Genomic DNA, 18,143 nt, shown 5'->3' on the forward strand with positions numbered 1-18,143 from the left:
CTCTAACACCGTCGTCGGACTCCAACGCCACGCGCCTTCGCCATAACACAATGGGGTGATTTCTATTCTATTACGTATTATTAATTCTCTCTTTTCGTCCAAATCTATTTCTCATATATATATATATATATATATATATATATATATATATATATAGTGTTGTAGTTTTTTTAGAATTTATGAATATACCCTATGTTTTTAATATTTACATGTTTCCCCATGTTATTGTGTTCAATTTTTTCGAATATGGCCCATGTTCATTTCCCTTGGTTTCAAAATTCACGATCCAATGAGAGCAATAAAAGATCAAAAAAATTAATTATCAAACTAAAAAAAAATCAAAACATATATAATAATATGGTTCATTTTTTCTTTATCTCCTTTTTCTTTTTAATTCTCAACTGAAGATCCTTATAAGGACATTATTAAAAGAAACCAACCCTCATTACCCTCATTAAGAGAGTCGGTACCTAACCTTAGATCGTTATAAAAATATTATATGAAATCAATCCACACAGATCTCTCAAATTATTTTGTAACATATTCATATGACTGGTTCAAAGAGTACTTTAAATACGTGGACGCCAATTATCTCAGGATCAAAGTAGGCGCTATAGTAAAACGTTGTTGCAACTGACATAAATGTTTGCTTGATTCTCTTATCGATGCCAGAAATCTCGACGACTTGTTTGACCAAACCCTGCATATCTTGTTCGATTTCCATCTTCTTTATGCCCTCTTTCGTTGTGTTCCACTCGTTGATTTCCATTACCTATATATATTATTTATTTTAAACATAAAATATCAAATTGATACACACAAAAGAAACAAGCACCTTTTCGTTTTGAATTTGACGAAGCTTGTGACAAATTTTATTCGTGAGCGTCGAGAGAGTCTGGTACTCGTGGTGGGACAATATATCTTCCTTAAAAGCAATACGACCGGCACAAATGTTTGATGTTGTTACGAGGAGCTCTGCTTCTACCTCGTTAATACTGGTCTCTCCTTGCTCTATTTTCATCAACCACTCGCCCCACTATATACATATATTATATATATACATGTTTACATGAAATCAACTTATAAACCCACAAAAGATCGATCCGTTGGGATTTAATTTTAAGAAGAAAAAAAAGTTATGAATTACGAGAAAAATTAAAACATAACAAAGGTATATGATGATTGGAGGAAAAATTATACTTTTCGTACCTCAAGTTTGCATCGATTTCACAATTGGTCCCTTGTGTTCACAGAAAACAAATTTCGTCAATCATGTTTCAATAATTTAACACTTTTGGTCATTTTTCATTTAATTTTCATAATACTAATGGAATCAAGCATGTGTGCATCTCTCTCTTAACTGAAAGAGAAATGGTAAATTGACGAAAATGACCAGAAGTATCAGATTTTTTAAACATGACGGACCAAATATATTTTTTATAAACATATGGGACCAAATACGAACTGGTGCAAAACTTGAGGGACAAAAACTGTAATTTTCCCAATAATTGGATCTCAAACTCACAGCATTTCTCAGTTGAAGGTTAATAATGTATTTGTTGGATTGATTGAGGAGTTGGTGAAGTGTTTCTAGCAGAATGTCCACAACTTCAAGATCTCCGTTAACACTGCCGCCAACAAAATTAAGCATAAATTAAATAACCTTATTTGTTTATTACGTACACCTTTATAGATATATATATATATATATATATATATATATATATATATACCTTTCGGTTTTGGGTAGTCCATTGATGATGTTTCTATATTCAGTTAAAAACGCAGTTTTTTTGTCCAATGATGTAGATTCTTTATTCAAAAGAAATTCAATCATCCTAAAAACAATTTGAGATTTGGCCCAAAAAAATCTCTCTTTAGTCCTTTCGGGTTCGAATATTGTTGCCGTTGCCAAGAAGTACGCCAGAAGGAGGTCTTTTTTGCTTATCCCGAATTTTTTAACATTGCAATCTGCATACCATCTGCTCATAGAATCAGCTAATTAGTTTACATATGTCACTCAAATTCAATAATTAATCTGAAACACAATATATATATATATATATATATATATATATATATATATATATATATATATATATGTATATATATATTATGTGCATACTCTTGCATATAAAGCCACTCAATCTGATGTTGTGCTTGACATCTGTTGAAATCCAGTCGTGCAAGCTCCATGTACACTTCATTGTTGATTTCTTGCATCCTATAAGTTTCACAAAACACCATAGATTGGCATACTATCTATATATATATATATATATATATATATATATATATATATATATATATATATATATATATTTTTGGTTGGAAATGAATAAGCTAAATTCATTAATCAAGTTCAAAGTATTGAACGTTCTAGAATTCATGAATGTGGAAAAATACATGAATGTGTCTTTTCGGGAGATTCCTGTATAATGCTATGGAGGAAGAATATTATTAATTATGTGTTCATGTATTTGTTTAGATACATGCTAGGAAAATCCTATAATTAAATAGTATATGTAGTTTTTCATTTGGATTAAGTTAAAAATAAGAAGGATTCTAGAGAGAATCAAAAGAGAGTTCTTGAGTGAGTTTATATATTTGTGTTGATTGAGTGAGTAATATATATTTTTATCTCCTCTCCACTGCTCCTCCTCTCTATTTTAAGTTATTTCGCTGTGTGTTTTCACTCTGTATTATTAAATCGATCCAACAAAGATATATATATTAGGTGAAAATCGAACCTGTACAAAACCTTGCCAATCCACACATCATCACCACCTCCATACTGATGTAGATAGTATCTTGTCACGACACGGGGCAAGCTGGCATACCATGGCATCTCCAATACAATCTTTATCTGTTTTATTTTTTATATAGCCTCTCAGCAGATATATGCATAGTGAAGAAGCCATGACTCCCCACAAATTTTAACTATTTTTACACTATATATAATTATAAGTATATATAATTTATTGCCTTAATATGTTTAAGTTTATATAAACAATAAAATTAATTATTTTTAATTGAAAATAATAAAGAAAAATAATAAGTGAGTCTAACAAATATGATACCTAGTTTATAAATTGTGACTTGGAATCGGTGACAAGTCCACCTTGGGCGACTCAAGTCCACCATCAATTGAAAAAAAAATCACTATATTATACTCATCCAACCAACTTCTATTATTTAGTTTACTCAGAATCCAAATAAATGCAAAAAAGAAAATCCTAGAAGTTTTTCTTTGCCTTTTATTTCCTATCTTCGGAATACGTCAGAAGAATAGAAAATCAAAGTTTCGCCATTCGTAGAACAATCATTATTGTCATTAATTTCTTTATGTTATTTTTTATTTAAAATTTTGAATGTATATTTGGTCATCAGTAATGAAATTATGGCTTCACCTATATATATATATATATATATATATTATCGATCCGTGGTGTTTTTTTGTATATATATCGTGAGAGAATAAAAATAGATATGATCGATAAATGAATTACCTCATCAGGTAAGTGTTTGGATATAAACCATTTATCCAGAAGTTGATTTTTAGCTACCCTGTCTTGCAGAAAATCGTAGGCAAAGTTTTCGGCTTGTTCAAGAATTTTTTCTCCTGGAAAACGGACTTGAGACGCCCGGTAGAGATTATATATTGGAGTCGGGGACTCGATCATTTCCCCACCCCAGCAAAAGAATTTTTTTTCATCATCATTCTTGAAGTTCATAAATACCTCTGCCAAAAATCGAATATACATTCAGTAATATAATATAGGGTAAATTACAGATAGACTCCTAATGTATGCTAAAATAATTTTGAGGTCCATGTGGTATCGGTAATTACAATTACGTCCTGAAACATAGTTAAAAACTCTAAAGGGATAGGGCAATGAATAAGTTATTCGGTTAGAACTCTGACGGAATAACTTATCAAATGTATTATCCCGTTAGAAGTTCTAACAGTGTTTCAGGGGCGATTGTGATTAGTGATATCATAGGGATCTTAAAGTTATTTCACCATACCTCAGCGATGTAGGTCTAATTTACCCTATAATATATTATTTCAAGTCATTAGAAAAACAAAGAAGGATGAAGCATATTTATATTTTCCAAATATAGTATACTTGGATCAATGTCATATCCATGCAGTCTTAGAAGCCTGAAACCCATGGCTGTGTCGTCAATATCAACAATTTCCTGATCACTTCTGCTGAAAATTCCCTTGTCAGCATTCCAATGTCTGTGTCGTCAAAAGTAATTAGTTATAAATCTTATGAACAAAATTTTTGTCAAGAGTACTGTTCGATTTTTTAGTTGTGATTAGACAGTTCTAGAGTCATAAAATGATAACAGGGTGAGTTCAAACATATGGGTGTTCAAGGGCGGTGCCCCGAAATATTCTAGGGATTTTCTAAAAGAATATCACAAAATAAATTAATAAAAGCTAAACTTTAATTCAAATATAATAAATTAAAATATAGGGGTAATATGCTTGACACCCCTCAAATCAAACTTAATTAGATATGAGTGAGAACCTCAAATGGAACATTTTAACTAAATCCTTAATTTTAAATAAAATTTGTCCCACATTCTTTGATTTTTATTTAACTCGAAAATACCCTTAGTATAACTAGTAAAAAATTAGGGTTTTTTTTTTTTTTTCTCATCTTCACCCTTTCCCTCTCTTTTGAGATGGATCTTTGGACGTGGAGCTTGGTTATAGAAACGATTGTGACTAGTGGTGGACCTGGCGGCGGCTATGGCGACGTAGGGTATGAAGGCGGCTATCAAGGATGGCGGGCCTGGCGGCGGCTATGGAGTCGACCGGTATAGAGGCGGTTAGAGTGGTTGTGATTGAGGTCACGGTTATGGTTGGGGTGGTTATGGAATATGTATGACGATGGCTTTTGCGTGCGGCGGCTATGGGGAAAGTGATTGCAGATCTAGGGTTTCGTTTTTTTATGAGCGTCTATGAATACGGGTGTCTACTGATTACTATGAGTGTCTACGAATGAGTAGCGACTAGGGTTCAAAATGTGAGCTAGGATCTTAAGAGTATATGACTACGAATTTCTATGGTTCCTATAGGTGTCTATAGACGACTACGACCGAGTTTTCTTTAAAAACATTCATAATTTCTAATATTAATAACTATAGTATGCCATAGTACACCATAGTATACCATAAACAAAAACGAAAAAAAAAATCATAATTTTCAATAAAATGTTAAAGATAAGGAAAAAAAAAATAGGTTGTTTATAATAACGTAAAAGATGCTAGAGTGAAAAACGAAAAAATAAAGATGACAAAGTTTGTAAAAATAAACTAAAATATGTTAGATAAAATATAATATATTAAATGCATAATAAAAAAAAATAATAAATGCAGTTTGATATTTATTTAATGCAAATTTCGAATTTGTGAGTGGAATGATATTTTTGGAATGAATTTAATAAATGATATGAAGCAAAAGTTTAGTTTTACTTGTTATTTAGTTCTAATTAGTTTTGTCAATAGGAACATATATCTTAAGACCCCTAAAATATAATAGATCCCAATAGAGCATATTTATACAGTGAAAATTTTTAGATTGATTTCTTCATTATATATTGCAACATATACAAACATTATTTTAAATTTTTACCTGTAGATGTAACTTAAGATATCAGAAATCTCTGAATCGAAGAAGCGTGAAATTCCTAGGCGTTGTAGTCTGTCGACTGCCCAAAGTCTTGTGAGAAGGTCCATCGGAAAACTATGGGGTGCTGCACATAAATTCAAATAACTAAAATTCAAAGAATTTTATATATGACAATGATCTTAGTATTAAAATGTAATTAATTTAATGCACCTCCTCCATCAAATTTCTGTACAGTATTCTCGATAAATTTCAAGCAATTCTCGTCTTTGGTCTGCATGAAAGCAAACGCGGTTGACGATGGTGAAGAGAGGAACGAGCCATCAGTTGCTTGCAGTTTAAGAAGCTTTTCCCACTCTAAGTTCTCCAATCCTTCTAAGCTGTACAGTAAAGTTGTTTCCTTGTTGTGCAGTTCCTCCATTGGTATTCTGTCAATAGATGCATTGAAAATCCTTGCATATATCCACTATTTATATACATATAACTAACTTTGTGACAATATAAGAAATTAGAGTAAAATACATTTTATCCCCTTATATGTTAAACATACTCTCTCGTACTTTGAAAAATAAACTCATCGATCTGAATTTAATGGTCTACATATTTTATTTACTAATGCTGTTATGTTAGTAATAAAATAAATTTATAAATTAATCGTCAAATTTAATGTATTTTTTTAGTATACTTATTAAAAAAATCACCGTGTTATTACTAAAAAAAATTGTACTATGGATAAATACATTTAAGAAATATTTAAGGTAACATATAATAAGATAACATTAAGTATATTGGATAAATACATTTAATAAGTATTTATACACTAATATTTTTGATGATATTATTTGTACATCAAATTTTATTTAACTTGACTTTTCATTTACGATTATATGCACACACTTTGATGTAATAAATATTAATTTCTAATATGCATATTTCTTAAGAACAATGCTAAATGGCCAGAATCTGGCTGGCCAGAATTTAATTTTTAATTATTTTTTTATTTTTGTTTAAACTTTATACCATTTATACCCTTATTGGGGTGTTGGTTCCAAATTTAATGGTTGACCCGAGTTTTGTGGCCCCCGAAACCCAACCCGCGGGAGGCAGATCCGGTCCGGGGCGGGTCATGACGGGTTCGAGCAGGATGCATGGCGGATTTTTAATTTTAATCAAAAAATGCGATGTCTGAGGATCGAACCCAGGTTGCTCGAAAATAGAAAAGCAACCCTAACCACTGTGACATAACAATATAATTATGCAATAACTAGCAAGACCTTTATATATCGTAAACTAAGAGTGTAAAATAATTAGCATAAATAATGTTAAATAGATTACTAATTTTTTTAATTAGAAAAAAAAATATTAATTAGCATATTCATTATTATCAAAACAATGTTAGTTAAATTATTGAAAAATGTAATATAATAATAAAAAAAAAAAGACATTAAAAGGACTTGAGCTTAATTGATTTAAATCTTAAAATTCTATTTAAATATTTGAAGAAAATGTAAATGTAAAAAAATTGATTAAATTTTAGAATTTACGAATTGATTCTTATGATTTTTACAAAATAAATTTATTATTTTTTTATAATAAAATTCAATTAAAATATATATTACTTAAATTATAAATAGTTAATTTGATTAATACACCATTGTCAATAGTTGAGCATATTCAATTCAAATCTTTGAATAAAGCTTACGAATTGGAAAAACTTGATTTTAACTGATTCAAATCTTAGGATTAACAAATTTCTTCTTACGATTTTAACGAATTATATTTTATTATTTTTATGATAAAATTGAATTAAAAAAATACTATACTTTAATTATAAATAGTCAATTCGATTAATATGTTCTCGTCAATAATATATCCCTTTAAAATACCATTAAACCAAGTATTAAAGGAAAATCACAACATAAAATTTTGATTCTACTCATAATCTGTAGCCTTTTAATGCAGGAAAATTAATTGGAATGAGTTATAATATATTCTTGTTAAAATAAACATCATGTATGATATTTTGTTTATAAATATATTCTTGTCAATAATTGTCCTATAGCAAAATAATTAATAATTTTGTATATTAACTTGCTTTATCAATAATTGTCCTATAGTAATATAAATATGTTCTTGTCAATAAATGAAGTTAAGCGATTCAAATTTGAAATGAGTTATAATTTTTTTTTTAAATAAACATCTTATTTTATTTTAACTTTCAGTTTATTACTATTATTATTATTATTATTATTATTATTATTATTATTATTATTATTATTATTATTATTATTATTATTATTATTATTATTATTATTATTATTATAAGGTGTTGCCATATTTATATTCAAATATAAATTAAGAAAAAATAATGGAAGAAGAAGACATCGAATCAGATCAAATAAAGAAGATGATGAAATGAATTAATGCCATTTCATTGAAAGTTGTAATCTGACATTTAATGTTAATACATTGAAATTTGGAATCATGGTAATCAAAATAGAGAGAGAGAGAGAGAGAAAATTCAAATTAATTAATATTATAAGTCAAGGATATATTTGTAATTGGACATAATAACCTTTCTATAAATTTACAAAACTGCCACATAGAATTATCGATTTTTTAAAAAGCTGTCATTCATTTAAGATTATTAAAAATATATTAAATTTATTTTACTACTAACACCATTAATGATCCAACAGGTTGATCGATAAATTGAGGAGGCAATAAGTATATTTTTCAAAGTACTAAAGTGTTACATAGGGTGCATAAGGTAGAATGAAAATTCCTTCAAAGAGTAAATTACCGCCATATATTGATTGTTTGGCTAAAGTATCACAAGAAATTGATGTTGGGTATATTGCCATTATATATATATATATATATATATATATATATATATATATATATATATATATATATATATATATATATATATATATATATATATATATATATATATATATATATATATATTGTAAGGGTGGACTTCGTCAATTTTAACAGATTAGGGTGCAAAACGCCAATCACCGTTAATTATGTGGTGCAAAACACAATAAACCCTAATTTATGATTTCGCAGTGGCTAAAATAGTTGGCCTATGGAGATATATTATATGATTATATCTAATAATCAGTACGCTTGCTAGCTGCTACTAAAACTACTATATTTAATGTTGACTTAGATAGTTAGATGTACTGATTACCTTTTTATTTTCCGGTCGCGTGCATTATAAACATCTCGTACGATCGGAGCATCATATGGAAGATCCTCAATGCCTAGGTTTCTTGCTTTCTGAAGAAGTGCGGGAAAAACAACTTCAAATCCACAAGGCATGTGGTCAGCATTTGCGTCTTCAAGTTTACACACATTTTCCCTTATGTACCTTATTCCTAGAAAAAAGATACAAACAAATTATGATCAGTATTCAGTACTAAACTAATTTTCATTCATAGAATGAGCAAACAAATATATTATTTAAGCTAAATTATCAGTATATGGAAAATTACAATTTAATTTGTTCATGACGTATGTTGGTCTGCTTAGCAACTCAGTCCTCTAAGTTGTCATATTTCAGTTTTACATGTAAAATTATTAATTTTTTGTCCCATTTCACTCGAACTTTAAACTTTATAACCTGTTGCTTAATGATGTACCTAACAAACTAGCTAAAATGTATTTATGTGAAAACTTAGAAAACTACAAATTAATGCCCATCGAACTTGGTTTATAATTTTAAGCGTCATAAATAAGTACAAATCCATCACATTTTTTTGTCGAATTATAAAACTAAAAATAAAATTAAAAACTCATGCAATATGAACAAAAATAGTATATTTGTGAAGTCATTGCATGTAAAATTGTAACACTCAAGTTAGAGGACACTAAATCCCTAAATAGACAAACGTAGAGAAACAATAAAACTATAAATTTTTATTTTCCATTTAGTATATATATATATATATATATATATATATATATATATATATATATATATATATATATATATATATATATATAGATAGAGAGAGAGAGAGAGAGAGAGAGAGAGAGAGAGAGAGAGAGAGAGAGAGAGAGAGAGAAGAGAGAGAGAGAGAGAGAGAGAGAGAGAGAGAGAGAGAGAGAGAGAATCAATAGACCTTTTTCACTCTTGTCAGCATGAACATTCCATGATCTCAATGCTACCACACAAGCTAGTGTGTTTATTAGCCGATCATACGCACAAAAGAAGTGTTCGTCCCCCCACGAGCCGTCAGGCAGTTGATGTTGTTGAATCCAATCGAGACTTGATGGAAATCGGGGAACATCTTTTTCGACTAAATCTTTAATGAGGGCAACCCATGCTGTGTCATAAGGAGACACGCTTAATCGTCCACCGTCCATTGTACTCAGCATCGTCTTAATGTACTCAATACACTCCTTCATTTTATTCACCATAAAGAAATTTAACAAGAAAACAAAAAAATTAGTACAACAATACGCAATTTTATGAGTGACTTATAAATATAGTACTGATGTTACCCACTTCAATGGCATGAGCTGTTGGGTCATCATTATCTCGTTCGTATTGCTCATCCGAACTGGAAGCTGTATAAATAATGACAGAGGATATCGTAAATCAGCTAATACATTGGTTGATTTCAGTGATTTTGGCCGAATGAAAGGTTGCGAATAATTAACCTGACATGTACCTCTAATCTCGAATATTGCTTTGGATTTTTTATTTTGATCATGTTGATAATTCAACGATATATGTTTACTGCTGCTGTTCACCGATTTACCTAATAGATGAATATATATATATATATATATATATATATATATATATATATATATATATATATATATATATATATATATATATATATATATATATATATATATATATATATATAAGAGAGAGAGAGTTAGTTCCATACATAATAAATTAAATGAAAGATGCAAGTACGATGTTAACATTTAACATGCATGCACTCAAGAGTTGCAGAGCAAAATATATATGTTACCTCTGAAACATTCCGGCATGTAATGTTTTGGGGATGACAGTATTCGGCTGCGAAGTAACGAAGAATATTTTACATTTAAAGTGGCCATAGAACCCATTGATGATGAGCAAATTGAAGACTATACTAATATATATATATATATATATATATATATATATATATATATATATATATATATATATATATATATATATATATATATATATATATATAATGTAAGAGGAAAAACTTTAAGACCCCTACCAATCACCATGTATATAGCATTGATTCATATTGATAACATTAAACTCCACAACTATATATTTTTTCTTGGGTAATTTGACATAGCCCCTTCAAACAAACTATCATCAAATATCAACCCACCATTTTATTTTCATTTCAATAAAACCCTCATAAAATCATATTCCCAAAGCACCCTCTTAGGTTTCATTTTACATAAGTCCACATAAAAACACAATACCGGCCATTTTATTTTTTATTTTTTATTTTCGTTTTTTTTGTTCTTTTTTTTAAATTCTTTCAAAAATATATCTAGGCCGGCAGCGGTGTGACGCTGAAGCTCCGATTAGTTACCTTATGATAATTAACTTTTAACTTGATTAAACAGACTTGATTTAATTAGTTAGCTCACTTCCCACTTCAGCTAACTTGCGACTTTTGATCGGTTAACTTATGTCAAAGTCCACTAAATCAAGTTAACAATCAAATTTAGCTAATCAAGTAGACTAATGGGAGCTCCGACGACTTACTGCCATCATCCGAAAACATTGGGCGACAAAATCAAAGTCAGTGAATTAATCTATAAACTAATTAAAAGTCCACTAATCGGAGCTCCGACAATCCACCATCGCCGGAAAATTAAAAGTTCAACCAACTAATCAACTCAAGTAAATGAAGTCAGCTGATCGGAAGTTAGATTACTGGAAGTCAACTGATTAGAGCTCCAACGATCCACCACCAGCCACTCTACCACCACACTTCGAATACAAACCAACCAACTAAATCAACTCAGCTTAATCATTAAGTATATACAAGTTAACTAATCAGAGCTCTAGTGACAACTAAATCAACTCAGCTTAATCATTAAGTATATACAAGTTAACTAATCAGAGCTCTAGTGACACACCGCTGTTGGCGACAAGAAATAGAAGCGTTAAATTGTTTTAAATAAAAAATAAATAAATAGAAAAGGCCCTAATTGAGTTTTGAAATGTGTAGAAATGTATAAGTTAATTATTAGAATTATGTCAAACGAAAGTTAGACCTTAATTAAGGGGGATTCATGTAAGAACAAAAAATAAAAAATAAACAAAAAAGTAGGTGCTTGGTATTGATTCCGATAATGTAAGTTGATATAGGGCTAAGCTAGTTAGTAAACCTTAAAATAAATGGGCGGATGACAAATAGGCTAACGACAACGGATTTAAATGTACATAGGTAAAAAAAAAAAAGTCTTGTAAATAAACTCACCTCTATGTCTATTGTCTACAATACCTTTCATAATTTAATTTTATCAATTTTATCCATTATACTATAACTTCTTTAATATTTAATATGACCCTTGATTTGAACAAATATATCAAATTAACCCCCATTTTTACAATTTTTTATTTTTTTTAAGAAAATAATGTTTTTTTTTTCCGGCGTTGATTTTTTTTTGAAGTTTTTTTCCGGCCGGTCAGCCGATGGTCTCTGGCGTTGACCTTTTCTTGTTTTGAAACATTTTTTTTTTATCTCTAAATTACTGTGTTAACAACAAAATTGTTGTTTGAAATAGTAATATTGAATACCAAAACAGTAATATTATTGTGCCGAACACTAATATTACTATGCCGAACACTAGTATTATGAATTTTACTTTCCCGAACAGTAATAACCATAATATTATTGTCCAAAAAGTAATATTATTGCATGAGGCAGTAATATTACGGCCGGAGGCAGTAATATTACGGTCGAAGACAACAAAATTGCACACTAAGACGACAAAATTAATTAATACACTAAAATTATTGTCTCAGACAGTTAAATTACTATCTCCAACACTTAATCTACTGTTGGAGACATAATTTAGCAGCCAAGACAGTAATATTAATTAAAATATATTTTTTAGGAAAAAATAGGTTGTTTTAAAAAAAAAGTCAACGCGGGAGACCGACGGTCAACAGCGGTTGACCTAACGAAAAAAATCAGAAAAAAAAAGGTTTTCAATATAAAAAAAAAAAAAAGAAAGTCAACGCCGGAAACCGGCGGTCTCCGGCTGTGGCGGTCAAACTTGGATTAAGGGTCAAAATTGGTTAATTGGTCAAAATTAGGGTGTAAATCATGAAATTGGAGTTGAATTAGGATTTCAAGGAATTGGGGGTGATTTTGGTATATATAAAAGAATGTTTCTTGTCATAGGCCTATTTACCATTTTTCCAAAATAAATATACCATCTTGGTTTTTTTTTAGGGGCTCTTTGAGGAAACCCCTTCATTAGTTCTTTTAATGGAGAGATGCCCAAAATATTTCTCTCCATTAGAGAAAAGCCCACATCTATTTCTAGCCATTATTTTTTCAAATTTTGTCCCTGCCCGTTAGACATTGCCACGGGCCGGGTTTGACCCAGACCCGCCCGGTTGACTGCCCCGCCCCGCCCCATTGACCACGGATCCCCCCAAGCACGGGTCGGTTTCGGGTCCAGATATTTTGGACCCGAGACCCGACGGGTCTACCCGGCGGGGGGACCCGAGGACCCGTCAGGTCAACCCGGGTTTTGGGCCTTTTTTGTCCAACAATTGAACATTGGGGGATTCAAACTCGAGTGAATGGGGCATAATTAGGCAACTCTAACCACTGGGACAACGAACTTATTTAACTAAATGTAGACAATAAATTTATATAATACAATGCTAATGTAAAATGATAAATATGTTAAATAAATTATTAATTTTCATATTAATTATTATTAAATATTTTTAATTAAATTATTAACAAATGCAATATAATAAACTTTTAAAAATGTATATAGAATCACGGTTCAATACTTCAAGACTTTTTTATTTCGAAAACTTTTTTTTTTTAAAACATTTTTTCCCGCCGGATTCCGGAGTTGACTTTTGGATTTTTTTTTTCCTTCCGGATTTTTCGCCGGTTTCCGGCGTTGACTTTTATTAGTGTTTTTTTAAGTTTTTTTTTTTTTTATTTTTTTTTTATGTCCGCCGCTAAACTTTGACCGTATTTGTGTTGTCACTGACAGTAAATTAACGTAATTATACTATCAATGACAGTTAATTAACGTAATTCTATTGCCGTTGACAATACATTTATGTAATTGTTCTGTCGTTGACAGTAAACTAACGTAATGTTATTATTTTTTTATTTTTTGTTATTTTTTTATTTATTTTTTTGATTTGTTGACAAGTCAACGTAATTATATTACTGTCGTTGACAGTAAAATAACTGAAACACAATAATATTACTGTCTATTATTGTAATATTACTGTAAACACAATAATATTACTGTGGTTGACGGTAATATTACTGTTGTTATAGTAATATTGCTGTCAAGCACATCAATATTATTATTTTGTTTGTATTGTTTTGTTTGTTTGAGCTATTCATGGAGTAACGTAATAATATTATTGTCTATTATTGTAATATTACTGTGGTAGATGGTAATATTACTGTTGTTATAGTGATATTACTGTCACTCACAGTAATATTAATTCTTTTGGCTTTTTATTATGTATACATTTGTTGAACGGTCAACATAGTGATATTACTCTATTACACAATAATAATGAGTTTTGTTGTGTTAATATTACTGTGTTAGAGATTAATATAGCAATATTACTGTGTTAAACTGTAATTTAGTTAATTTTACTGTGTTTAATAGTAATATAGTTAATATTACTATCAATCACAACAATATTGTTGTTTAAACGAAAAAAAAATAACAGAAAGAAAGAAAAGAAAAAAAAATTAAAAAAAAAGTCAACGCCGGAAACCGGCGAAAAAATCCGGAAGGAAAAAAAAATCGAAAAAGTCACAGCCGGAATCCGGCGGATTTTTATTTTTAAATAAATTTTTGGGTCAAAATTGAATAATTTGTGAAATTTGGGGTCAAATTGAGGTTAAATTAAGTTAAGGATGAAATTTGGACCATATGTGGACTTATTGGTAAAAAAGTTTTTTTCTGAATCTTTTTATAAATAAGTACCCATTAATGGGTTTATTTGTAATGACCCCTAAATAATAAGGTTTTTAAGTATATAATTAAATACATTGAACTTTATACAAACAGTGCATACTATCAATTTACGTAATCGTGTCATATTTTTTAATATTAAATATAAATAAATAAGAAATAAACACAACTTTTTTAAGCAATATTCAAATCATGCTACAAATTGAGGAAGTAGCTAGGGATAGGGGCATGATTGGAACCCAACCTCTACTCTATTATTAATAGAGATTATTTATCAAATCTCCTTACAAGAGGATATAAACACAGTTAAAAGAAAATAAAATCCTTCCCTTACCTCCCCCGCCCTTGCCCCTACCGTCTCCCATCACCGGCAACCAAATAAATGGTGAAAACCTAAAACCACCCTTATAACTATGATAACATCAATAGTTAAAGTCAAACATTAAATTAACGTTATTTCTCCACATGTCATGTAATAAGTGGAATATGTATTACACGACTCATTAAATGGACCGCCCCATTTAAATTTTAATTCTTAATAACTACTCAAATGTCACGTGTCTACAATAATAGAGATAGTATAGGGCACGTAATCTTCTAATCTCGTACTAAGATGGTGTTTGCAAAAACTTATTTAAAGGTACAAATTAGTGATTGTGAATTAATTTGAAATTAAGTGATTATTTCCAAAATGGGAAAAGCAGGTATACTGGGTACTTTTAAAATTATAACTTATGGCAGCTTATTTTAAGAGAAGCAAAAACAATAGCTTCTTTTGCAAACACCTAAAAAACAAATTATATGCAGAAAAAAATTCATAATTTATTTCTAAAAACATCACCTATGTTCTAAACAACAGTAGCATCTAGTATAGGAATTTATTATTTTTCAAGTATTTTATAACAATAGTTTGGTACCGCCGCAAGCTAATTGTTTGGTAAATGTTTTGGAAAGCAACGTTACCAATACATTATTAATAAGGGTAAATCACAAAAAAACCCATGACAAGGGCACTTAATTAAAAGAGGGACATCCAACTTTTTTTTCTTTCAAATAAATCAAGCTCATTCAAACTTATTTGCAAATAAGGAAAATCATTTTATATATACCAAAATTACCCCCAATTCATTGAAACTCAATTGAACTCCAATTTCATGATTTACACCCCAATTTAGCTGAATTTCATCAATTAACCAATTTTAACCATAATTTCAATTTTGACCCCAATTTTGACCCGCCACCACCGGAGACCGTCGGACTCTGGCGTTGACTTTTTTTTTTTTTTTTTTGAAAAAAATTTTTTCTCTGAAATTTTTTTCCGGCCTGTCAATTGACCGCCGTGTCTCCGGCGTTGACTTTTTTTTTTTGTATAATTTTGTTTTTTTCTTAAAACAAATATTTTAATTAATATTACTATCTTGGCTGCTAAATTACTGTCTCCGGCAGTTATTTAACTGTAAATTGACTTTTTTTGTTTTTTTATTCAAAAATATTTTAATTAAGATTACTGTATTCGTTGCTAAATTACTGTCTCCAGCAGTTATTTAACTGTCGGAGACAGTAATTTAACTGTTAATTGACTTTTTTTTTAAATATTTTAATTAATATTACTGTATTTGTTGATAAATTACTGTCTCCAGCAACTATTTAACTGTCGGAGACAGTAATTTAACTGTTAATTGACTTTTTTTTTTTTCTCTTTCTTAAAAAATATTATTTTAATTAATATTACTGCATTGGCTGCTAAATTACTGTATCCAACAGTAATTTAACTGTCTTAGACAATAATATTAATAATATTATTGTTGGGGAAAATAATATTCATAATATTACTGTCCCAAACAGTAATATTATTGTCTGAGACAGTAATTTAGTAGCCAAGATAGTAATATTAATTAAAATATTTTTTTCTATGAAAAAAAATTCAAGGAAAAAAAAAAAAAAGGTCAACGCCGGGATCTGCCCAGAAAAAAAAATTTCCGAAAAAAAGTTATTTTCTGAATAAAAAAAATATCTGCTAACTGTACACTAAATGCTTTGGAAAATAACGTTAACAAATACAATATTAAACAAACTATAGGCATATGGTCATATCTGCTATGAACTAATCAAACTATATATTTAATATTTGTTAATATAGTTATTGATAATGTTAATATTACATGGTGTTGGAAAATTTACTTGCTTACATATGACATTTAACATAATTTCCATTGAGTTTACATGCAAGAGAATGTATTGTAGATCACAAAGCATTATAATAGAGCTATGTAGTATGGACACGGAAACGGTGACACGGAAAAATGGGCATGGGAAAACGGCAAAATGTCCAAAAAATGGGGATAAGAAATCCTAGGGAAAACGTGAAAGTATAGGAATATATTTATAAATATGCTATATAAACATACATATACAAGTTTTTATTTATATATAATTTTTTTTAATATATTTTCATACAAATATATTCAAAATAAATATTATTAAAATCTATTAATTTGCACTTAATCATTAAATAATGTAAATAATTAAGGAAGCAACAACTATATTGGAAAATTAACTATTTAAAAATGTTTCGAACTTTTTAAAAATTACAAAATGGTCCATAAGGTGTCTGGAAGGTGTTATCGAGTGTTGGACACGAAATGTGTCCGAAACGCGAATACTTTAAGAAGTTGAAGTTTAGCTTATAGAGTATAACCTTGTCCAACCAGTAGGTGTAGTAGTTACTTACTAAAAATATAAATGAACATTGTTCTATAGCCTTGCCAAACTGGTAATTTGTAGTGCCTAAGTTTATAGATAGTTAATTTCTTCATATATTTGCCACGAGTCAGTAGTTAGGGATAATTAGCTGAAAGCTCCTTCTTCCTAATTTTAAAAGCAACTAGGTAGTATTTTTCCCGTATAGATGCGAAAGCTTAATAGAGAAGACCTTGAGCAATATGCACAAATTAATGAAGTTTCAAACTCCAGATAAATATCGATAAAAAAGAACTCCGGATAAATGGCAAAGAGAGACGTGCACGTATACACATGAACTTTAATCCGTTGAATATTGTATTGGTTAACGTTGTTTTCCATAGAGTACTTTACTATACAACTAACTAGCTAGTAGTGTTGCCAAACTATTGCTTTCTTTGTTGGTTTTATTATTCTTAATTGCTACTTGAAAAATAATAAATTTCAATATGAAATGCTATTTTTTTAGAATCTAATAGGATATTAGAAGATTGTGCCGTCTATTATTTCTATTATTGTGCGTGACGACATTAAAAGACGAAATTTAAATCGGACGGTCCATCTACAT

General features: G+C 29.4%; 1 protein-coding gene across 1 annotated transcript; it reads right to left on the reverse strand.

Moving 5' to 3' along the window:
* Positions 1-471: 471 nt before the first annotated feature.
* On the reverse strand, positions 472-10,750 carry LOC105956956 (copalyl diphosphate synthase 1, chloroplastic). Its single transcript, XM_088821896.1, has 15 exons — positions 10,648-10,750; positions 10,333-10,422; positions 10,167-10,228; positions 9,781-10,060; positions 8,847-9,033; positions 5,858-6,072; positions 5,651-5,771; positions 4,131-4,246; positions 3,510-3,742; positions 2,751-2,866; positions 2,126-2,224; positions 1,734-1,982; positions 1,526-1,628; positions 836-1,036; positions 472-772 (listed from the first exon to the last, which is right to left on the reverse strand). The coding sequence occupies exons 1-15, from the start codon at positions 10,742-10,744 to the stop codon at positions 545-547; spliced, it is 2,397 nt and encodes a 798-aa protein (XP_088678022.1). The 5' UTR covers positions 10,745-10,750; the 3' UTR covers positions 472-544.
* Positions 10,751-18,143: the final 7,393 nt, after the last annotated feature.

Source organism: Erythranthe guttata, chromosome 8, assembly GCF_056151865.1.
Source record: "Erythranthe guttata isolate IM_541 chromosome 8, IM_541, whole genome shotgun sequence".
Lineage (NCBI taxonomy): Eukaryota > Viridiplantae > Streptophyta > Magnoliopsida > Lamiales > Phrymaceae > Erythranthe > Erythranthe guttata.

Coding starts and splice junctions, on each gene's coding strand:
- LOC105956956 (XM_088821896.1), bottom strand. CDS start 10,744: ATGGGTTCTATGGCCACTTTAAATGTAAAATATTCTTCGTTACTTCGC. Junction 4,247..5,650: donor ATCTTAAGTTACATCTACAG/GTAAAAATTTAA, acceptor TTGACGACACAG/ACATTGGAATGCTGACAAGG. Junction 2,867..3,509: donor CCAAACACTTACCTGATGAG/GTAATTCATTTA, acceptor AAAATAAAACAG/ATAAAGATTGTATTGGAGAT.